This window comes from Bombina bombina, chromosome 1, assembly GCF_027579735.1.
Source record: "Bombina bombina isolate aBomBom1 chromosome 1, aBomBom1.pri, whole genome shotgun sequence".
NCBI lineage: Eukaryota > Metazoa > Chordata > Amphibia > Anura > Bombinatoridae > Bombina > Bombina bombina.
The window spans coordinates 672,854,568-672,879,774 of record NC_069499.1 but is presented as its reverse complement, the minus strand read 5'-3'; the positions used below and the strand labels follow the sequence as shown (position 1 = coordinate 672,879,774).

General features: G+C 32.9%; 1 protein-coding gene across 1 annotated transcript in view; it reads right to left on the bottom strand.

The window, feature by feature from the left end:
• AFF2 (ALF transcription elongation factor 2) overlaps nt 1-25,207 on the bottom strand; it is an 863,717-nt gene that overhangs the window by 112,435 nt on the left and 726,075 nt on the right. The window contains exon 9 of the mRNA XM_053699151.1: nt 9,931-9,968. Coding sequence (XP_053555126.1) covers nt 9,931-9,968 — 38 coding nt within the window. The remainder of the gene's footprint in view (nt 1-9,930; nt 9,969-25,207) is intronic.

Sequence of the window (25,207 nt, the reverse complement as noted above, 5' to 3'; positions counted from 1 at the left end):
ACCTCACCATGGTACAAAAACATACATTTAAAAACACAGTATACCACCACCTGGTGGTCAAAAACCTAATTCATTTATATGTAGATAGACAAAGTATCATTAAAACCAAACTGCTGTTACTTACACCTTTTGTATATTTTTCATATGATAAATTCATTTATACTGCATGTAACTTATAAACAGAGAACTGGACATTGTCTACAGAGAACTGGAAATAGACATGACAGTCTTTTTGTAAACTTCAATATATTGTAGACAATGTCCAGTTCTCTGTTTATAAGTTACATGCAGTATAAATGAATTTATCATATGAAAAATATACAAAAGGTGTAAGTAACAGCAGTTTGGTTTTAATGATACTTTGTCTATCTACATATAAATGAATTAGGTTTTTGACCACCAGGTGGTGGTATACTGTGTTTTTAAATGTATGTTTTTGTACCATGGTGAGGTAATGGTTAAATCATATGGTATTTAAGGAGCAGCTCACAGGTGTTCTGTATTAGCATGAGTAAGGGTTAACGCCCGAAACGTTGCATTTGTTGCTGGGTGTCCATGCTGTATGAAGCTGTAAAGGATAAATAAATGCTATAAAGCTTGATAACCTTTTTTTCCTTCAATTTATATGTGCTGTGGACTTCAATTGTTACTACATTACAGAGTAGCGTTTGCAGTAGCCCTCCATCACGTGCATCAGGTGTGTGCTGTCTGTCATATGTGAACCACTACATTTAACAAGTAGTATATGTTGGTTCAGTCATACTAGTTTAAGGCATTATGGAGGATAAATCCTCATGTATATTACTGGCAATAACAGGGTCACATCACTGCACTGTGGGGATTAATAGTGGAAATGGTATACAAAATGTGCTCTGTGTGTGTATTACTACTAGAAAACAGTTACTAACTACCTGCCCAGTTCCAAGAAATACAAATGAATCAAATATGATGTGAAATTGGTCAGGGTGATAAGTGCAGGAAGAGACCAAAATACTTTGGTAAATAGAGTATACATATTTAAAGTTGTTTTAAATTAATAAGTGCACAGGGCCAGTAACAACAACATATCCCTTAACAAAATATAAATATATATCATTTAACATGTTCTAGTTTTACAGTTTTAAATAAATGTTGTGACAAAACACTTCAACTAGAATAGAACCTATCACTGCCCATCTAACTCACTGACACTGCAAAATACAATTTGCATAACACATAATACAAATTAAAATAGCCAATTAAATTCCTACTTCCATTAGTTATACACAAAAAATGGATGGCTAAAGCTAATACAACACGTATATGTACTACAATATGTATGGTGCTTTGTCTTTACTAGCCCGCAAGAGCTTACAATATAAAGCCACCCTTTATTGAATCCTGGGAGGGACCCTACATACCTGTATCTCAAAAACTGCTGCTAGTTTAGCATTTGAAAATCTGTGTATATAGGTATTTGTTTTTATATATATAAATATTTGTTTAATTATTTGTAGTAAAAAAAACTTTGCAATATACTTCCAAACTATGTTAAAACTGTCTCTTAATGATCTCAGCACAGAAGGAGAGTTATGTTACACCATAACAGCACCTATTGCCCTATTAACACTAAAATGTTACACTTTTTTTCAATATTTAAATAGCCAATCTAATTTTAAAAAATGCATCTGTGTATTATCCTTAGACTTATCTTGGGCTTGAATAGATAATTCTATCTAGCATTTATTTACTGTTTAATGTCCCTTTAATGAATCAGCATCTATAACATACACAAATGAAAAACCATAGGCAATTAAGTCTTTCCCTAAAGGAAGTATGTTGAATTAATGAATTAGTTTACATAACAAATATACACATATAAAATATTACACTTAATATTAAAACATGCTTTTGATAACTAAAGGTCATTTGCTTCAGCAATGAATGAGTCAACAGGTTATTTCAAATAAATTATATTTGGATAAACGGGATCTATAGCAACTAAGTTAAGGAACTGAAACATTTTACATTAATGACAGCTGATTTTTTTTTATTTTTTTATTCAGTCTGGAACAGCTGTCAACCGCACTTAAATTCAGCTCAACATATTAGTGCTTGGCGTCTTGCCAATGCAATTTACATTCTGAGATTTATTCTTCTACACATGTTAATAAGAAAAATAGCTTTTTAACTAATAAAATGTGAAAGAATACAACTAAATACAATGAATCTAATAATACTTCATTACTTTTTTCTTACTTTTTTTTTAAATATTAAATACAATTAAGATATTTTTTCAATTTTTTTTCAGGTTATTTTATAGATAATGTAAAAATATTATGTGCTGTAAGCAGTGTAGTAATATTAGTATTAACACTGTTAAGCATAAGGTGATAATGATATGATGATTAAGCATCTGCTAAAGCAGAACTTATTGCAAGTTTGCAAGATTTATTGTATAATTTGTTGTCTTGTGGATGGTTTCCTGCACTATAAAAATGTGCACATTATTTCTGTGTTAAACATGATCACCCAGAGAAAATGTATACATTATAGGATTTGACAAAATTAATAGACAACGTAATGGGGGGAAAAAATCATAAAGTCATTATTATGTCAAATAGGTTACAATTCTGCAAGCAACTTAGCAAGCAGAACAAGTGGGAAGAAACAGGTGTTAGTATCAGACACATAAAAATATGACTTTTTACAGATTTAGGCCATGGTCTCACTTACAAGGGCAGTAAATACTTCGAGATTGTAATATAACATATTTAATAATGTGTAGTAAAACAACTTTGCAATAAACTTTCATGGTTTATTTTGTTCCTTTTACCCATAACTTAAGAGGTTTCAAGTTCTGAGAATCTGAAGTAAGCATAGCAGGCTTCATAAATCTAACCCTGCCACATAGTTGTCCCTAATTGGCTTCAGCAGAGATGATTTGATAAAACCTGCTAAACAAATGTTATGCAAGCATACTGACCATGGCTAGCTGTGTCTTCTCCAGAAGCAAGTCTGGGTCAACGTTTGAAAAACAGCTGCAGCATACGAGTAATTAAAGCTTTTAAACAATCTAATATTAACAAAGTATGTTGATTTATTGGAGGACTGCAGAAAAACTTTGACATTAAAAGGTTTTACTGTAGCACTAAATTGTTGGGTAGTACAGGGACCAAATCTTCAGTATCATACCAAATGTTCAAATCATAGACCGATTTTATATTAGTTAATACATTTATATTGCATGTTCTTTTTAAAAGAATGAAACATGATAAAAAATAAAATAAAAAAAAGTTTAAACAATATATTTGCTGGGATATCTACCTTGAACCTACAGGTTTGAAAACACATTGCAGTCAAATAGATGAGAGTAAAGGGTTAACTGCGCATAAAAGAGACCTATTAAGCCTGTGGTGATTAAGAGGAAACTCCCAACCTCTATTGGTAAAGTGAAATACAGAGAATAATATGGATTCTAAGAAGAAACCATAGTATTCAAAAAACACAGGCGCTAAACAGCTTAAAATAGAAAAATTATATATAATAACTTGTGAGCATATAACGCCAAATATATGTGCAAAAAATGACACCTGGTGCAAATTGGATCAACCAAAAAAGTGCTAGCGACAATAGAATATAAAATATATAAATTTAATTACATAAGTGAAACAAATAAAATAAAGTATATTTTGCAAACAAAATAGCGCTGATCAGGCGCAATATTGAAGTGTAGTATACAAATAGCGACAATGTGATAAAATGTACAATACAAATGTAACAGTTTGAAGAGTGTGATTGATTCCCAAATATGATTCGTTGTGATGGTTCTTGGATTAGCCCCGATTTTAAAGAGGATTTTGAAGGAGGATTTTGATCTTCAATGAGAGCTGGAACGAGATGAGGAAGACCAATAAAACGACAGAAAAGGCAACAATATAAGGTTTTCACTTTTACTTACACCGGAAATCGGTGGTTGAATCCTATATGTTCCTCTCAGTGGCGTGAAACTCCAAACCGCAGGATGCAGAAAGAATCAACCCAGCAAAGAAGAATACAAACACCTTTACACAGGTAACTGGGACACTGCACCTACGGAAGCCGGAGAGGGACAAAAACAGAACAGAGCAGAGCAACGCGTTTCAACCCGTGCACAGGGTCTTTTTCAAGCTCTCAACAATAGGTAAGTATGCTATATATAGCCGATACAATTGGACTATTGGTTAATTTGCTTCAGTGGGCATATATATTCGGAAATCTTTTACCAACCATCTTATTCATATATCACAGTTAACTCAATACTGTAACGTGTGTTTAAAAAACAACCTCATGTACATATATGCACCTTTTTATAAAAATGCACAATTCTGGTTATATCCAATTCGCATCAAGTGCTCATATAAAAAAGCGCATCATGCTCAATGTAAAAATTTCTATTGCCAGAAACTGGATACTGCATTGAGAAATCGCCAGAACAGGCACAAAATAAAATAATAAAATATATATACAGACAATATATAAAAATATATAAAAAATATGTGGAATATATAAAAATAGACACATAGTATAATTTCATTGAATTTAAAAATGTATAAATAAAAATATACAAAAATATACAAAAATATATTCATGATGGGAGAGATAAATTTAGAGAGAGAACAGCAGATAACCCTAGAAAGATGTAAAATACATTTAAAAAGTACATTTATTAATATATATATAGAGAGAGAATAGGAGGTCAGTCGTCTAAGAAGCAGCCAATATCAAAATCGACATTCAGACCTAGGGGTTGTAAAGTTTTTAGGTCAAAGATCCATTTGCTTTCTCTTTTTAGAAGATCATTAATTATATATTCCTCCTCTCCATTTCTTTTTAACTTTCTCTATTCCTAAAAAAGAGAAATGGCTTAAATTTCCATTATTACAAATGCCAAAGTGTTTAGCAATAGGTAAATCTTTGTTTCTTTTTAGTGTGAAATTTTCAATAGACCACATATGTTCCCTAATGCGCGTGCGTAGGGGTCTGGAGGTCTCATCTGTATATTGCAAACCACATTTACTCTGGATGATGTAAATAATATTACTATCCAAGCATCTAATAAGATCTTTTATCTTGTATGATTTTCCTGTTACATTTGATTTAAATTCTCTACATTTACTTGAGTGCTCGCAAGACTTACAGGTTAAACAAGGATAGAAACCAAAAAGACTATTACCTTTTATGTCAAGTTGGTTAACACTATTTACAGAATTCTTTGTACTATGTGTAGGTGCCAAAATGGTCTTAAGGTTTTTAGCTTTTTTATACACTACTTGTGGTCTTGATGGAAGAGCAGGGCCTAATATTTCATAATTTTTCAGTAGCTTCCAGTGCTTATTCAGAATTTTCTCTAGCAGATTTTTATTATGGCTGTAATTTGTAATAAACGGAATAAATATCTGTTCATTCCCCTCTCTAACCTTATTAGTAGTGTATGTAGTTTGTTTACGTTTGGGGATTAGTAAGGAATTTCTGTCAACTGCTCGGACCTCATTAAGAGTTTTATCTATATCACTTTCCTTATATCCTCTCTCTATAAATTTTTGTTTGACCAAACCTGACTGGTTTTCAAAATCTGTCAGGTTTGTGCAGTTTTTGCGAATACGCAAAAACTGCCCTTTGGGGATATTGTCCAACCACTTTTTGTGATGGCAACTTGTGTAATGTATGTAGCTATTAGCATCAACCTTTTTTAAAAAGGTTCTGGCATTTAATTCATTGTCTTTAACAAAAATTTCCAAGTCAAGAAAGTTAATAATGGTTTTGTCACGTATATGGGTAAATTTAAGATTAATATCATTGGTATTCATGTCTTCAATAAATCTATCTAATGATAGACAATCTCCTCGCCAAATAATTAAAATATCGTCGATATATCTTTTGAAGGACACCAGGCTTGCCCCAAGTGGGTAATTGGGTAAAAATTGGTGTTCCCAATACCCCATAAATAGATTGGCATAACTTGGGGCAAACCTGGTGCCCATCGCTGTACCTCTCTCCTGATGATAAAAGTGTCCTTCATAGAAAAAGAAATTATGTGTCAAAATGAACTCAATAGCTTCTAAAATAAATGTCTTTTGTTCATAATTCATAGATATATCTTGTTCTAAATAAAAATTAATAGCTTTTAATCCATCTTTATGATTAATACACGTATATAGAGATGCAACATCACAGGATGCCAGCAGATAATCATCCTGCCATGATACACCCCCAATAAGATTCAATACATCTGCTGAGTCCTTTAAAAAGGATTTTTACATTTTTACCCAATTACCCACTTGGGGCAAGCCTGGTGTCCTTCAAAAGATATATCAACGATATTTTAATTATTTGGCGAGGAGATTGTCTATCATTAGATAGATTTATTGAAGACATGAATACCAATGATATTAATCTTAAATTTACCCATATACATGACAAAACCATTATTAACTTTCTTGACTTGGAAATTTTTGTTAAAGACAATGAATTAAATGCCAGAACCTTTTTCAAAAAGGTTGATGCTAATAGCTACATACATTACACAAGTTGCCATCACAAAAAGTGGTTGGACAATATCCCCAAAGGGCAGTTTTTGCGTATTCGCAAAAACTGCACAAACCTGACAGATTTTGAAAACCAGTCAGGTTTGGTCAAACAAAAATTTATAGAGAGAGGATATAAGGAAAGTGATATAGATAAAACTCTTAATGAGGTCCGAGCAGTTGACAGAAATTCCTTACTAATCCCCAAATGTAAACAAACTACATACACTACTAATAAGCTTAGAGAGGGGAATGAACAGATATTTATTCCGTTTATTACAAATTACAGCCATAATAAAAATCTGCTAGAGAAAATTCTGAATAAGCACTGGAAGCTACTGAAAAATGATGAAATATTAGGCCCTGCTCTTCCATCAAGACCACAAGTAGTGTATAAAAAAGCTAAAAACCTTAAGACCATTTTGGCACCTACACATAGTACAAAGAATTCTGTAAATAGTGTTAACCAACTTGACATAAAAGGTAATAGTCTTTTTGGTTTCTATCCTTGTTTAACCTGTAAGTCTTGCGAGCACTCAAGTAAATGTAGAGAATTTAAATCAAATGTAACAGGAAAATCATACAAGATAAAAGATCTTATTAGATGCTTGGATAGTAATATTATTTACATCATCCAGTGTAAATGTGGTTTGCAATATACAGGTGAGACCTCCAGACCCCTACGCACGCGCATTAGGGAACATATGTAGTCTATTGAAAATTTCACACTAAAAAGAAACAAAGATTTACCTATTGCTAAACACTTTGGCATTTGTAATAATGGAAATTTAAGCCATTTCTCTTTTTTAGGAATAGAGAAAGTTAAAAAGAAATGGAGAGGAGGAAATATAATTAATGATCTTCTAAAAAGAGAAAGCAAATGGATCTTTGACCTAAAAACTTTACAACCCCTAGGTCTGAATGTCGATTTTGATATTGGCTGCTTCTTAGACGACTGACCTCCTATTCTCTATATATATATTAATAAATGTACTTTTTAAATGTATTTTACATCTTTCTAGGGTTATCTGCTGTTCTCTCTCTAAATTTATCTCTCCCATCATGAATATATTTTTGTATATTTTTGTATATTTTTATTTATACATTTTTAAATTCAATGAAATTATACTATGTGTCTATTTTTATATATTCCACATATTTTTTATATATTTTTATATATTGTCTGTATATATATTTTATTATTTTATTTTGTGCCTGTTCTGGCGATTTCTCAATGCAGTATCCAGTTTCTGGCAATAGAAATTTTTACATTGAGCATGATGCGCTTTTTTATATGAGCACTTGATGCGAATTGGATATAACCAGAATTGTGCATTTTTATAAAAAGGTGCATATATGTACATGAGGTTGTTTTTTAAACACACGTTACAGTATTGAGTTAACTGTGATATATGAATAAGATGGTTGGTAAAAGATTTCCGAATATATACGCCCACTGAAGCAAATTAACCAATAGTCCAATTGTATCGGCTATATATAGCATACTTACCTATTGTTGAGAGCTTGAAAAAGACCCTGTGTACGGGTTGAAACGCGTTGCTCTGCTCTGTTCTGTTTTTGTCCCTCTCCAGCTTCCGTAGGTGCAGTGTCCCAGTTACCTGTGTAAAGGTGTTTGTATTCTTCTTTGCTGGGTTGATTCTTTCTGCATCCTGCGGTTTGGAGTTTCACGCCACTGAGAGGAACATATAGGATTCAACCACCGATTTCCGGTGTAAGTAAAAGTGAAAACCTTATATTGTTGCCTTTTCTGTCGTTTTATTGGTCTTCCTCATCTCGTTCCAGCTCTCATTGAAGATCAAAATCCTCCTTCAAAATCCTCTTTAAAATCGGGGCTAATCCAAGAACCATCACAGCGAATCATATTTGGGAATCAATCACACTCTTCAAACTGTTACATTTGTATTGTACATTTTATCACATTGTCGCTATTTGTATACTACACTTCAATATTGCGCCTGATCAGCGCTATTTTGTTTGCAAAATATACTTTATTTTATTTGTTTCACTTATGTAATTAAATTTATATATTTTATATTCTATTGTCGCTAGCACTTTTTTGGTTGATCCAATTTGCACCAGGTGTCATTTTTTGCACATATATTTGGCGTTATATGCTCACAAGTTATTATATATAATTTTTCTATTTTAAGCTGTTTAGCGCCTGTGTTTTTTGAATACTATGGTTTCTTCTTAGAATCCATATTATTCTCTTTATTTCACTTAGTCAAATAGATGAGCAATCTCAGTTGTCTGCATATTTTTTAATAAACAATTACCCTAAATATTTTACAAGCACAAAGTTACCAGCCCCACATTTTAAATTACTTTGCACAAACAGTAAAACAAACACATGATCTCTGCATCACTATTATGCCACGCACAAAAAAGTCTCCAGCCAATCCATGTAGAGTCACATGACAATCTTACAAAGGATAACACTGGGTGTCATTCTCATGTGCTTTAATGATAGAAGGTGGTTAGTATAAAAGTATAAAAAAAAACTAATTTTAAAAACACACTGTAAACATGTAGCTTTACAAAGACTGTGATATTTCAAGGGCATATCATCTCATCTATTTGATAATAAAATCAAGTTTCATAGTATGAACATCATCTTTTCTGAACAGTTTCTAAGGAACCACGGAGAAAAGTTGATTTACAGATTCCCAGTATAATATACATATTGCTAAACCTATAATCAAAGATGTTACAACATCACAGCTACATATTAAAGTAACTGAGATATAATTTTTCCGATAGATCTATCTAAATAACCAATTTAGAATATTTTCATATTAAGGGACTTTAAAAAGACATCAAAGTGCATAAATTAAATGCTCTAATGTGTTAGAGCATTGCATTATTGCACTATTGCTTATATATACCTGTGTATTTAACTCCTCTAAAGCTGAGGTCAGTTCCAGAGCAACTGAACGTATCTGCCACTGACAAAAGACAAATGTGTGCACCCACTAATCACTATCTAGCTCCCAGTAGTGCCTTGCTGCTCCTGAGCCTAACTAGATAACTGGGTATGGTTTTCAATGAAGGATACTGAGATAATTAAGTAAATTTGATATTAGATTTCTTAAAACCTGTATATTCTATTTGACCAAGAAAGTTTCATGGTTTTTTTTTAATGAAACAGTGAAGGCTGCTTAATTTAATATTAAACCACAAGAGAAGTATTTTGGAGTAACTTTAATATATTTAAACATAAATCACATATATATGTATTGGTCTTCACTAACCATGCTGTTTCACTTAAGTTAACATATTTATTCAACTATTTTTTTTACATATGCTTTGAAATAGATTTTCAAATGAATGACTTGCTTTAGGTAAACATGCAGATGACACTTACTTTACAGGAATGTTTCTGGACTTGGTCTTTTCACTTGTCTGTAAAATAATTAAAAGTGGGAAAAATATGTTTGTCAATTACAGACAAAAAAGAGGGAAAATACAATCTATAATATGCCCATATACCCATAATGCATCAGTAAAGAGTTTACAAAAAATGTCCAGGTTTGATTTGCCATCATCAATTTTCTCTCAATTCCTAAACTATTGAATCCATGTGTGTGGCATTGTGGTGATTAAGCATGATATGTATTGGAGAATAAATTAAGTATTCATATATGTAATAGGACAATTTCCCACTTCCTAAAAGTGTATCATAATTCAACAAATATAAAAATGAATTAAATAAACTCTTATCATATACAAGTCTGTAGTGTCATTTAAATATAAAACCTTTTACATCATTTTAATGCATTTGAAATTGTTAAAATGCCATTAAATAGAAATATCCTTCACTCACAATAGCTTATTAAAGATTTGTCACTTGAACACAGTAAGTAGTTTTCCTCTAAGTTACTTAAAAGCTGCAATTGACAGAGGTAAAAAAGCTACATAATGTAGACTGCTTTGGGAAATTAGTTGGTGGTCTCTGTGATCCCACTGGAAAGATGTCAGAAAATTACAACAATAATTAGCATACTGATTTATTCTTTATGACAAGAGCCCAGGCTAAGTGAACACACAGTTATAATGTGCTCCCACCTCTGGCTTTGCTGCTTGCAAGACAAGATTTGAGGAGTATGTCAATGATAAATAAGAATAGGCTGAGGATGAATCTATCTAGGTTAATTTGATATTCATTATACCATAATTTATTAATTTTTAAAAAACACAACTTTTAGTATTTTTTAATATATCAGAGATAGATTAAAGTTAATACATTGCAACACACAAGATATGACCTTGGCCAGCTGATCTCTTTTTTCCCTTTTTTTGTCACCAGGATCCCATTAAAAAAAACATTATTTAAAAATATATATATATATATATAATTTACAATGATGTCTATAAGTTCTGCAAAAAAGCAAAACACATAGTTAAGTCTATGTACCAGGAATGCTCTTACACAGTAAACATCCAAAATCTGGCAGCATAATTTTTTTTTTAAATTTAATTAGCACACATATAAACAAAATGTCAATGTGTCAGGAGTGTTTATCTTACTCATGCAATGTATCAAAAAACGGTTACTCAACATCATTATATACATCAACATCAGTAGAGGACTCCAAAACTTAAAGGGACAGTGTGCCCAATAACAAAAATACAATACTTTGATAAAGAATGTTGCCATTGATAAATCCCAATTGTTGTTCATTCCCTTGGGTTCAAGAGTGTTTAACTCAAAACTATCTCTATATCACCTTCCCTTTTCAATTTAGGAACAAAATCTGTGACTGATTATTTGTGCGAATGTGACTTTTATGCTCTGTAATTCTATCCCATATAGGCCCACACACATGGGGCATTTAAGCATGTAAATCACAATCAATACAGGAATATCCTAAACAGGGGAAACAACCCTTATAGGCAATATACCCAGTAACTCTTTTATCTGACCCTATGTCAGCTCTAATTAATCTATCTTTAAGATCCCAACCTCTTCTATAAGCTAGCATGGTTGAAAAAGAAAATTCGGAAATTTCTCGATTACATGATTTTAAAATCCACTAATATTTTTGAATAATACATTGTATTTCATAACTTTGATTATTAAATTCTGATACAAAAGCCAGATGTTTATTTTGCTGTTTTTTATCTTTATAACTTTTTAGTAAGGATTCTCTAGGGCATTCTCTAGGGAATCTTTTATTTCATTCTCTATAACGGTTTGAGGGTATCTTCTTTCTAAAAAAAGTCTTTACTTTACTAAGTTCTCATCTGATACTATCTTACAAACTCTTAACAGTTGATTGCGAGACAAAGACTTGATTAATGAGGGAGGATGGATGCTGTCATAACGTAATAGACTATTATGGTCGGTCAGTTTTCTAAATAAATCTACTCTAAGAAACCATTCATCTTTTATCGTTTTAGTGCCTACAAATTCCAGATATTCTTCTATCCAAGAAAGCTTACATTTCATATGATTGGTCACTCCATTCAATTTATTTACAAAATCAACCAGAGTTCCAACATCACCCAACCAAATACCAAAGATATCATCAATATAGCGCTACCAAGTTGCGCTGCATTATAAAAATAGTGCTTTTGAAAATACAAAATTTTCCTCCTATATTCATGAATAAATTCACATAGTTTGGGGCGACATTGGAACCCATGGCTGTTTCTTGAATTTGCAAATAGAAATCATCTTGGAATAAAAATAATTACAGTATAGAATGACTACCAGTAACTGGAAATGAAAGAAATCATTTTTAAACTTATCTGGAACTGTAAGAGTTAAGTTAAAGGTTTATCATGTGTATAATGATGTTGCGTATCTGTTTTTGATAAATTGCATGATTAAGGGAAACACCCCTAAACGTCACAATTGTGTTACTATGTATGCTAATTAAATAAAAAATATTTTTTATGCTGCCACATTTTGGATGTTTATTGAAGATTTAGCGGGGTTTGGAACAGTGACCCCGCATGGCTTGCATTTAACCTGGAGTGCTGGACTTCTTTAAACTATAGTCTTACACAGAACATAACTGTTGATTGACGACTATATATGTACAGTTTTCCTGGCTCACCTGCTATGTCCTGTTGAGGAGCAGCAATGCATTGCAGTTCCTGTAGCATGACTTCCACTGTATATTTAACTATATACACATTTAGAAACAAGCAGCTATTTAATAATACCATGGACTATTAAAAGTATTGTGTTATTAAAATATAGTGTTCCTTTAATATGTATTCATTTGGAAACTACAATACACTTTTAAACATAAGCATTTTATTTTTAAAAAAAGAAAAAGTGAGATATGAAAAACTTAAGTACTTTTACATATAATGTGCAACAGTAATATAATACAGTATATATCAAAAGAAGATATCTACTAATAAATAACTTTGAAGTTATAAATCAAAAACAATAGTAAGTATAGTGGTACTTTTTACACAAAATAATAACACATGCAAGAGAATGCAGATGTTTGTAATTCTCAAGTGTTAAGGGTAAAGAAATGCAGTGCTCTCAATTGTTAATTGTGTTGAATGGTTCCTATTTGGGAGCTCTGATAGGCTCACTGGCCATCTCTACTCAGAAGCAGTAAAGCACCGGGGTTCCTTTTCTACTCTTCTTTAATTAATGGATGGTCCTACCTATAAACTGACAAACCCAAATCACATAGTCATGCCCCAGAATCCCCTTTACTCCACTATGGACTTCCTGTCCAGGTCCTCTGACCATTTGTCTACATTCTTGGACTGTTGATTCCCCCTTGTGGCTGAGATTCCTTCCCCAGTGTTCTTAATCCCCGGATGAGTAAGAAAGTTAACAGTTAAGAAAAAGAAGTAAACACAACTCTATTTTAATAAATAATGTTGTCTCTCAACTTCAGTACTCAGGTACCAGATTAAAGAAGATAAAGAATATTAAACTAAAAAAATAATAGGGCACTGTTTTTCACAAGTATTTAACTAAAGGAAGTGTATGTTTTTGAACAACTCATCTCAAGAGACAGATTGCAAGCCTGCTAATAAAACTAAAACAAATAACTGTACTACATTTTAAAATTCCACTTTCATTACATTCACAAAAAAATGTATTTGAATATCCCTTCAAGTGAGTTCATGTATGGTTAAGCCAATGATCATCTCAAACAGGAAAATTTTTCAAAACTGTCTCAGACTGGGGTACATGAAAGCAGAAATGACACATAAAAGATGAGACAAGCCACACTTAATATTAGTTATATTCTATTTTTCTTTGTTTCCTGCATATACTTCCCCTAAAAAACTCTCATTTGTAACAATTAAGCCTACCTTCGAGGTTGATGACAACCATACCACCAGGCTTCAGTTCAAAAACCCCAAACAGACACAGCAATCATTACAGCTTGAAACATACTTTTATTAGCTAAGAGTAGACATGTTATAATCAATGTCTTGCCATAAAACTGTTGAAAACAAATCACCCAACAAGTGAATGTCTGGGCCACTCAGCTTGCCGTAGATGAGGAACTTGGTTTCTGTTTATTGCTGAATCCATTGATCTGTGTACAGTCCATTTATCATTCATGAAAAGAGCCAGTGATCTTCACAGTATATTAGAAGAAACATCTCAGCTCATCTGTCAGCATTCCTCTTATTTCTGTTTCCCTCTCCACAGGGATTTCACCTCCTTCAATTCTTCTTGAATTAAATTGTTGCTAAGCAACACAGCTGGGGGCACCATCAGAAGAATAGCTACAGTCTATCAAACTGTTTAAGCAGCTGGAGTTTTTTTAGTGGTGAATTTTACATTCAATTGACTTGCATAATTATATGTTACAAACTATACTTAAGTATCCCCAGAATATCCTGCACATATAAAATGGAATGAGCCTTAATATTTTTTTTATTGTAAACTATTGATATTGTTTATTAAAATGACTGCCAAAGTGTTTATTTTTATTGTCAAGTGATGGAAATCACTATTAACTCATGAGTTATAGTTGTATTCTCTATGTTCTTGGTAAATATTATTGTGGTAAGCATGTTAAATATTCTTCATTATTGTATGAGAATTAAATGGCTGCAAAACAATGCAAACTGTATCCACAAAATTTCAGTTTTAAACGGTCTTAAACATTTATTTTGCAGAGCTTTTGGAGTGCTGTACTTAACTGTTTATACATATTTTTTAAATAATATTAATAATAACTTTATTATTAATTTAAAATAAAAAAATACTTCTATTATCAAATGTACAATGTATATGATTGCAACAAACATTGTTGCAAAAACTGCAAAGAGACAACTGCATGCCTGAGCTATTATCAGCCTTCCTAACTTAACTCTCCAAAAAAGAATTCAAGCAAAAGAACAAAGCAAATTTAGTAATATAATTCAATCTTTTTGTGTGTGTGTTTTATTTTTATAGAATACTAAGTCTAACTCATGAAAGTTTCATTTTAACTTTATTTATTGTCCCTTTAATGTTCCTTTAAAACAGTGATACATAGAAGGCCCCGACAGCAATAAACACATTGTTTATCATAAGTAAAGAAATGGAAATCCTCCTCAAGTATCAAAAAACTTCAATTTATTTCATATCAGGATAAAAAAAAAAACAACGTTTCGGGGCCAGTGCCCCTTAATCATCTGATGTAAATTGAGATTTTTTGATACTTGAGGAGGATTTCCATTTCTTTACTTCTGATATATTTTTAAGAGCTTGGCACTAGCTCTTGGGCTGTTCGCCTCTCATTGGGTGTCTGTGTGCTGGACATTACTTTGCATTTTGATAGACATTTTTACCATAGTCAGAATGATGTTTTTTTACTTTTTATGCATATAGGGCCAGATTACAAGAAGCGCACTAATTTTTCTTTCCTGCTCTCGCACTAACTGCGCTCAAAGTAAACAAATTAGCGCATCCATATTTACATGTGTATTGAAAGTTAAAGTAAACAGTTAGTGCGTGAGTAAAATTCTGCTCCCCATAGACTTCCATAGGGTTCACTAAAAAAAACTATTAGATTGCTTGTGCACTAATCCGACACTTCGCAAGATCAACTCTGCTAAACCCGAAGGTGAGTTAGGAATACTTCAAAATTACTATGTTCTCCAGCGAAAAATATAGGAATTTCAAGTATTTCTATTAAAAAAAAAAACATTAAAAATTATGAAAAATTATATTGCATGTTTCAAGGTATTTGACTGGAAAAGGCTCAAATATCTTCCCATATAACACATAAATACCCATGTATACACATCATTCATACTTATGTACACATACACACATAAGAAAGGGCTCTGATAAAAATACATACATACACATATTAAGATACACACACATATATATACATATATATATATATATATATATATATATATATATTGCAGTATGCAGTGACACCTTTTTATTGGACTAACAAACAATTAGATCAAGGTATTGCTTCAGATTTGAGGAAGAGAGGACACATTCTCAAAAACTCGTCTTGTACCGTTATGTTAGTCCATTGAAAAATATATCACTGTATACTTCAATACTCTTGTTATTTTGATATTACTACTATAATACTACTGGACTAATACGTATGCTACAATTTACTTGACACTTAAGGGCCGATTTACAAAACCCCATATCAGCCTCAATGCCTCTGCCTCTTAAGACTGCTGCTACTTAACTTGTTCGCCTGCTCTGAGGCAGCGGACATCAATCCGCCAGATCGCATATGATTGGGTTGATTGACACCCCCTTCTAGCAGCTGATTGGCCAGAAATCTGCAGGGGGCAGAACTGCTTGTGCAATGATAAATCCATCTGACAGTTAGTAAATCGACCCCTTAGAGTGCACTCTTTAGTGATACATCCTCCAAGTCATTATGATAACAATATTAAACAAAAAACTCCACCAAATGCTTGAAAGTATCAATCATCTTGTACTGTTATGTTAGTCCATTGACAAAGGTAACACTGCATACTGCATTACACTTTTTATTTTTATATTTAACTACTGGACAACATATATATATATATATATATATATATATATATATGTGTATCCAAAAAAAGAGATGCACTCACAGGAACATTTTGGGTCTCAGAAAACCAAAATTTATTTAACGTTTCGGAACAATTTACATCCCCTTCATCAGAGCAACATTACTAGTGAAAACACAGCATATAAAGCTTAAACATAAGTGGTATACACACCCCCTCCTGTAGTGTGTATACCACTTATGTTTAAGCTATATGCTGTGTTTTCACTAGTAATGTTGTTCTGATGAAGGGGATGTAAATTTCCCCAAAACGTTAAATACATTTTGTTTTTCTGAGTCCCAAAATTTTCCTGTGAGTGCATCTCTTTCTTGGATACATATTTGGATACATATTTGCACCCAGGTAGTTGTCCCGTGGTGGGTGGATCAGCTGTTTGGACAATATATACTGTGTGTGTATATATATATATATATATATATATATATATATATATATATATATATATATATACATACAGATCTGGATTGCACTCTTAAGTGATACATCCACCAAGTTATTATGATAACAATATTAAACAAATCAATAATAATTTGATGGAATACCGACTTTTATGTTGAAAATTCATATACTGTGTGTGTGTTTATATGTATATATATATATATATATATATATATATACACACACACATTGGAGGTCTTTTGAGTCAAACACCTTGCCATATGCCATATCCCTTTTGACCCTTTTAAAAAGTGTATATATGACTGTAATACTTTATTTTAATATGTTTTAGTTGTGTTTCGTTAAAAAAAAAAATGTAACCCTTACACTTTACTTCTGGTCTCAAACCGCGCTAAATATTCTAGTGCAGTTTTGGCTTTTCTTTGAGCTCAAATTATAACTTTCAACTAGTAATAACAGTGCCATTTAGCAGGGTCGCAATGTCCATTGAAAGTAGACGCTAACCCATCTCTGGAAAATGGGATTTAACATGGGGTTGTAACATCAAGTTTTGTGCTAATGTTAGTACAGTCCAGCCATATGGCTTATCGCCCCCGCGCTATTATTTGCATGCCACTTATATATTTTTCCCCTAAAAAAGCTGTTCAAACACACTGAAAAAGATCCTTTGATTGATATGTTTTATTTTGTTTTTTGTTTTTTATAGTAACAGTTGCAATATTAAATTTTTTTTTATATTTTTTAGTCTGAGCGACAATCTCATCCCCCTCCATTGGCTTAAAAAAAGTCTTCTGTAGGTGTAAAAGACTAGCTCAAAAAGGGTATTTACCTTCCTACTTTTCCTTGTTCATCTCTCCCCTTGTTGCCATAGAAACGGCAACCATTTTCATAGGAACCACTTTAAAATCAAAAATGGAAAGGTTTTATATAGTTATATTGTATATATTTTCTAACACATGTAAACACTTACACACCTTTCTTATCACAAAAATCATATTTTCCTGCCCATTTATTTTAACATATCTCTTTACTACATACTCAGTCACATATAGCACAAATTGTTTATGTCCTAATAGGTAGTAAGTAATGTTCATTTTTCAGAAAACCCTCCTGGAACTCTCATGTACTGTTGACCAAATATACAGTATCCCACAAAAGTGAGTACAACCCTCACATTTTTGTAAATATTTTATTATATCTTTTCATGTGACAACACTGAAGAAATGATACTTTGCTACAATGTAAAGTAGTGAGTGTACAGCCTGTACAACAGTGTAAATTTTCCATTCCCTTCAAAATAACTCAACCCACAGCCATTAATGTCTAAACCGTTGGCAACAAAAGTGAGCAGACCCCTAAGTTGAAATGTCAAAATTGGGCCCAAAGCGTAAATATTTTGTGTGGCCACCATTATTTTCCAGCACTTCCTTAACCCTCTTGGGCATGGAGTTTACCAGAGCTTTACAGGTTGCCACTGGAGTCTTCTTCCACTCCTCCATGACGACATCACAGAGCTGGTGGATGTTAGAGACCTTGCGCTCCCCCACCTTCCTTTTGAGGATGCCCCACAGATGCTCACTAGGGTTTAGGTCTGGAGACATGCTTGGCCAGCCCATCACCTTTACCCTCAGCTTATTTAGCAAGGCAGTGGTCATCTTGGAGCTGTGTTTAGGGTCATTATCATGTTGGAATACTGCCCTGCGACCCCGTTTTTGAAGGGAGGGCATCATGCTCTGCTTCAGTATGTCACAGTACATGTTGGCATTTAAGGGTTCCTCAATGAACTGTAGCACTCATGCAGGCCCAGACCATGACACTCCCACCACCATGCTTGACTGTAGGCAAGATACACTTGTTTTTGTACTCCATACACGCTTGACACCATCTGAACCAAATAAGTTTATCTTGGTCACATCGGACCACAGGACATGGTTCCAGTAATCCATGTCCTTAGTCTGCTTGTATTCAGCAAACTGTTTGAGGGCTTTCATGTGCATCAAATTTATAAGAGGCTTCCTTCTGGGACAACAGCCATGCAGACCAACTTGATGCAGTGTCTGAGAACTGACAGGCTGACCCCCCCCCACCCCTTCAACCTCTGCAGCAATGCTGACAGCACTCATAAGTCTATTTCCCAAAGACAACCTCTGGATATGACGCTGATATGATGCTGAGCATGTGCACTTAACTTCTTTGGTCGACCATGGTGACGCCTGTTCTGAATGGAACCTGTCCTGTGAAACCGCTGTATTGTCTTGCCCACCGTACTGCAGCTCAGTTTCAGGGTCTTGGCATTCTTCTTATATCCTAGGCCATCTTAATGTAGAGCAACAATTCTTTTTTTCAGATCTTCAGAGAGTTCTTTGCCATGAGGTGTCATGTTGAACTTCCAGTGACCAGTATGAGAGAGTCACATAGGACAAAAAAAGAACAAAAAAGCGCACCCAGATTCAAGCGGATTTATTGGAACAAGTAGCCAGACGAAACACATATAGTAAGTAGCAAACTCACCAGATGCAAAGCATCACTGTACACAAAGAACTATAGATGTATAGATGATCAAGCAGGGGTAGCGGTAAACAGCGGTATTAGAATCCACTTTTCACCTACAGGTATGATCACTGATATTCAAGCTTAAAATGTGTATGCTTTATACACAGAACACCTCAACGCGTTTCCCCCGTCTGAGCGGACGGGCTTTTTCAAGAGGAAAATAGTGAATGACTTGCAACAACAGGGAGTATGAGAGAGTGTGAGAGCGATTACACCAAATTTAACACACCTGCTCCCAATTCACATCTGAGACCTTGTGACACTAACGAGTCACATGACACCGGGAAGGGAAAATGGCTAATTGGGCCCAATTTGGACATTTCCACTTAGGGGTGTACCCACTTTTGTTGCCAACGGTTTAAACATTAATGGCTGTGTGTTGAGTTATTTTGAGGGGACAGCAAATTTACACTGTTATACAGGCTGTACACTAACTACTTCACATTGTAGCAAAGTGTCATTTCTTCAGTGTTGTCACGTTAAAAAATAAAATATTTACAAAAATGTGAGGGGTGTTCTCACTTTTGTGGGATACTGTATTAGCCATATACCCAATGTGCGCTCATGAATAGCTTCAAAGTAATTTTTTATAAAATCAGGGGTATGAAAATGTTTGTAGACAATACTGTGCTATCATAGTTATGTTATTGATGTCTAATGAGTAAAACACAGAATCCATATAATGTGTATAAGGTCATTATGATCACTCATGAGAAGCTCTTTGTCTCAATACAGTGGCCCTATGACTACCATGTGTGGCTCATTTAAGATCTATCCAACTGTCTTTTAGAAATCTTAACCTATCATATTTCAAAATGTTTTTTAATTTAAAAAGGTTGTAGGCAACAGCCCTTTTAGTAGAAACTTTTAAAATTGTGGGCATTTTTAGTTATCTTGGAGAGAATCCAAGCATTATGCAAAATCACTGTATATGTCATACACAGGCTCTTTCTTCAGTTTTCAAGCAATTTTCTTTATGATTGCCAAGGACATGCAATCAACTATTGCGAATAGGAAAATAATACATTTACCCTTCTCCTATGTTGCATATCTATTTCATAATTTGAGTCCTTGGGGTTGTATTGTTGGTCAATGCTTAGGCTGTAAACTTTGTAGCTTGGCATATTTATTTTTATTGATGTCAGCACACCCACATAGTTTTGTTTTCTTGAAGAAGAAAAAAAATGTTTGTTTTGCAAATATCCTCTAGCAAAGAAAAATGCACAACCCAGAGATTTAAAAAAAAAAAACTGAACTAAAAAAAGCTAGCATTTCAATAAATAATGTATGAAATGTTGAAAACGTGCAAATCCTTCCAAAAGTAAATATACAACTGTTTATAAAAAGGCAAATACAGCTAACTTGTTAACTATGTTAATAATTTAAAGAATATTTTGTTAATATTGATTAAACAGAATACTTGTATTACCATTGTATTGTTTTTTTTTAAAATATCTGTTACCCTGCTGATGGGCAATAGTCAGAAAGGTCCTAGGGTTTGAGAGAGAAATAATTAATTTTATTTGTAGTTTTATTTGAAAACTAACATATTGAATTGAATTTCTCCTCAGGGTGATGTATAGTAATTGTACACATACATAATTGAACAACAATGCATTCTTTTTAATTACTGATATTTTGCATTCACATTTTCATGTTATATGACATGGCTATTATGCATAATGGCTGATCTTTGGCCTTAATAATTTAAGGGTATTTGTAAATGCTTTATATCATAATAATGATTATTATGAAGTACCTCACTGCTGTGGCTGTTTCTACTCTACATTGCTCAGCTGTAATGTTAACAGCTATTTGATAAAATAGAAAACTCTATTCTTAATAAGATGTGGAATTCTGGAGGTTAGGTTTTAGTGAAGTACATATATATTACATTTTGTAGTTTATCTCACATTGAAAATCACTACAAACCTTGAAATTCTTATGTAAATCAATGTAGTAGCTAGAGTTATTAAGATGGTCTAATTTTAAAAATGTACTGTTATAAAATAAATACAAATTGAAGTCATGGAGGAGAAATTAGCATGTGATTAAAATCTTCACATTTATAAAAGTAAGAGCCATAGAATTTTTAGTAGAGGCAATTAGCACTTCCAGGCAAGTATCCCTGCTGGCTTTTCCCCAGAAAAACTATGTATACTAGAAATATGCATTTGTTTAGTTAAGAAGGAAAATTCGCAATGAACAACGGATATTCGTTTCATTTAGGCTAAACGAATATCTGCATGAATTCACCAACAAAATCTAAAGAAAATTAAAAAATACTGACAAAATTTATCAGTATTAATTTATTTTCTTTAAAATACCTTTAAAGGATTAAAGGGTCAGTCTAGTCCACAATAAACTTTCATGATTCAGCTAGGGCATGCAATTTAAAACAATTTTCCAATTTACTTTTATCAACAATTTTGGTTTGTTCTCTTGGTATTCTTAGTTGAAAGCTAAACCTAGGAGGTTCATATGCTAATTTCTTAGACCTAGAAGGCCGCCTCTAAGTTAAATGCATTTTGACAGTTTTTCACCACTAAAGGGTGTTAGTTCATGTGTGTCATATAGATAACACTGTGCTCACGCACGTGAAGCCCCTAGGAGCCAGCACTGATTGGCTAAAATGCAAGTCTTTCAAAAGAACTGAAATAAGGGAGCGGTTTGCAGAGGCTTAGATATTCACAAAGGTAAAAAGTGTATTATTATAACTGGGTTGGTTATGCAAAACTGGGGAATGGGTAATAAAGGGATTATCTATCTTTTAAAACAGTAAAAATTCTGTCCCTTTAAATGCTTACCTTTAGCGCGCTGGAGAGGTGCTAACTTGCTCCTCTTCTTCACTGAGCCCCTGCCGTGCTAATAGGAGTCTGCTGCGGCTCCCAGGGCCTGCACTAAAGGACCTTACTGTTGCATATATTTTAAATAATAATATGGTGAGCATACATGGAGATTTTGTTGTGGAATATCAATGTAATGGTTGTTTTTGTGGTTTATGCTGAATTCAGTGATTTTACATAATATATACATATATATATATATATATATATATATATATATATATATATATATATATATATATAGAGAGAGAGAGAGAGAGAGAGAGAGAGAGAGAGAGAGAGAGAGAGAGAGAGAGAGAGAGAGAGAGAGAGATCTATCTATCTATAACAATATATATCTGTATAGATATCAATTTATATATAATATTACATGTGGCATCAAGTTAGAATTTTAAATATGTATTATAGTTAGCTTTATATTTACTGTATGTTTAATGTTCTTTATGCATAATTATTAATTCATATGTTATACAAATAAGATATTTTCTTCTTTTCTTTTATTTTGGTGGAAAGTACATCATAAAATTTTTAGTTTTAAAATGAAGGTCAATTTAGATGAATCGGTGCCCAGTCTTTAATAATCCTATTAAAATCAAGGGCACTTTAATTCATCAAAATTCACATTTACATTTCACTAGTTTTCTTCAAATACTTACCTTTTAATCCTGACAGCCGCTGCAGCGCTTTCTCCGCCCTTCGCAAGCCCTCTTCGCGGGTCCAAAATGACAAATCCGGCTTCCTCCAATCACAACGTTGCCTTAGGCCAAGATTCCCCCGGGGGGGAAATTGTGATTGGAGGAAGCCAGATTCGTCATTTCTGACGTATGAAGAGGCTTCCGATGGCCAGGGGAATCTCTGGAGCGGCTATGAAGTTTAAAAGGTAAGTATTTGAAGAAAATGAGTGAAATGTAAATGTTTATGAATTAAAGTGCCCTTGTTTTTAATAGGATTATTAAAAACCGGTCACCGACTCATCTAAATTGACATTCACTTTAACTAAAGATAAGAATCAGCAATAACAAAGTACTTGTGTGTATAAGAAACTGATTGCAGAATAACACGAAGGGATGTGACTAATGTTGGGTGAAGTCTTAAGCAATATGCAGTTTTTATATGGAAGGTTATAATTGTTAATTAACATTTAATACGTGCGGTCTTATTTTGAGTGAATCAATTCTATTGATTATTTTATTTAGCATTTTGAATTTGTTTTTCACAGTTAGACAGTGCTAGTTCATGTGTGCATATAGATAATATTGCTCACTCTCGTGGAGTTATTTATAAGTCAGCACTGATTGACTAAAATGTCAAAAGAACTAAGATAAGGGGCAGTTTGCAAAGGCTTAAATACAAGGTAATCACAGAGGTAAAAAGTGTATTAATATAACTGTTGGTTATGCAAAACTGGGGAATGGGTAATAAAGGGATTATCTATCTTTTTAAACAATAAAATATTTAAGTAGACTGTCCCTTTAAACATGCAATTTATTAACTAATGGATAGGAATTCAAATGTGTTTACAGTTGTTAGAGTTGCATCTTATGAGTGTGTAAGGGGTAATGACAGTTTAAGAATAAGAAGGCATTATTGTTTTCTGACAGATTGTCAAAATACCGATAGATGTTTGATATTTTGAATAAGTTAATGGCAATTATGTGATATGTTGCAATCTTTATGGTGTTTATTTTTTAACATGTGTCTTTCAATTAAGTTATTCATCTGTAAAAGTAAATACACTCCAGTATTTAAAAATATGTTCATGTATAAGTTTAAAGGGACATGAAACCCAAATTTTTTCTTTCATTATTTAAATTGAACATACAATTATAAAACAACGTTCCAATTTACTTCTATTCATCTAATTTGCTTCATTCTCTTGGTATCCTTTATTGAAGGAGCAGCAATGCACTACTTGGAGCTAGATGGGCACATTGATAAGCCAATGACAACAAGCATATATGTGCAGCCACCAATCAGCAATTAGCTCCCAGCTATGCACTATCTGAATCATAAATGACAATTTTTGGGTTTTATTTACTTTTAAATTTAGAAATGCAAAAACACATATTTTAAAGCCAGATACGTACGCTTGTATTTTTTTCTAAAATCTAGGCTTAATTCATCTTTATGCATTTCCCATGAACTCTTAATTCCCTTACTTTAATGCCCTTATCACCTCTATTGAAAGTCTGCCCTATGAATCATCAACCACCCTTTGTATAAAGTACTTACGTGAATTACGTGATCTCTCCATCTTGAGATCAATACCTCATGCTCTGCTGTTGCTCTCTTTGAGAAAAAATATTTTACCCCTAACTTTATTAAATGCTTTCATATGCTTAAAGGGGCACTATACCCAAATGTTTTCTTTAATGATTCAGATAGAGCATGCAATTTTAAGCAACTTTCTAATGTACTCCTATTATCAAATGTTCTTTGTTCTTTTGCTATCTTTGTTTAAAAAGCAGGAATTTAAAGAGTAAAGAGCAGGCCCATTTTTGGTTCAGAACCTGAGTTATGCTTGCTTATTGGTTTGCTAAATGTAGCCCCTAATAAGCAAGCACTATCCAGGGTGCTGGATTTAAAATGGGCTGTCTCCTAAGCTTTAAATGTCTGCTTTTAAAATAAAGATAGCAAGGGAACAAAGAAAATTTGATAGTAGGAGTAAATTAGAAAGTTGCTTAAAATGTCATGCTCTATCTGAATCGTGAAAAAAAAATTGGGTTTAGTATCCCTTTAAAGGTTGGTTTTACTTGTATATAAAATACATAAAAATACATAAAACCAGAACTACAGAGTAATTTTAGCTACTTATTATTATTA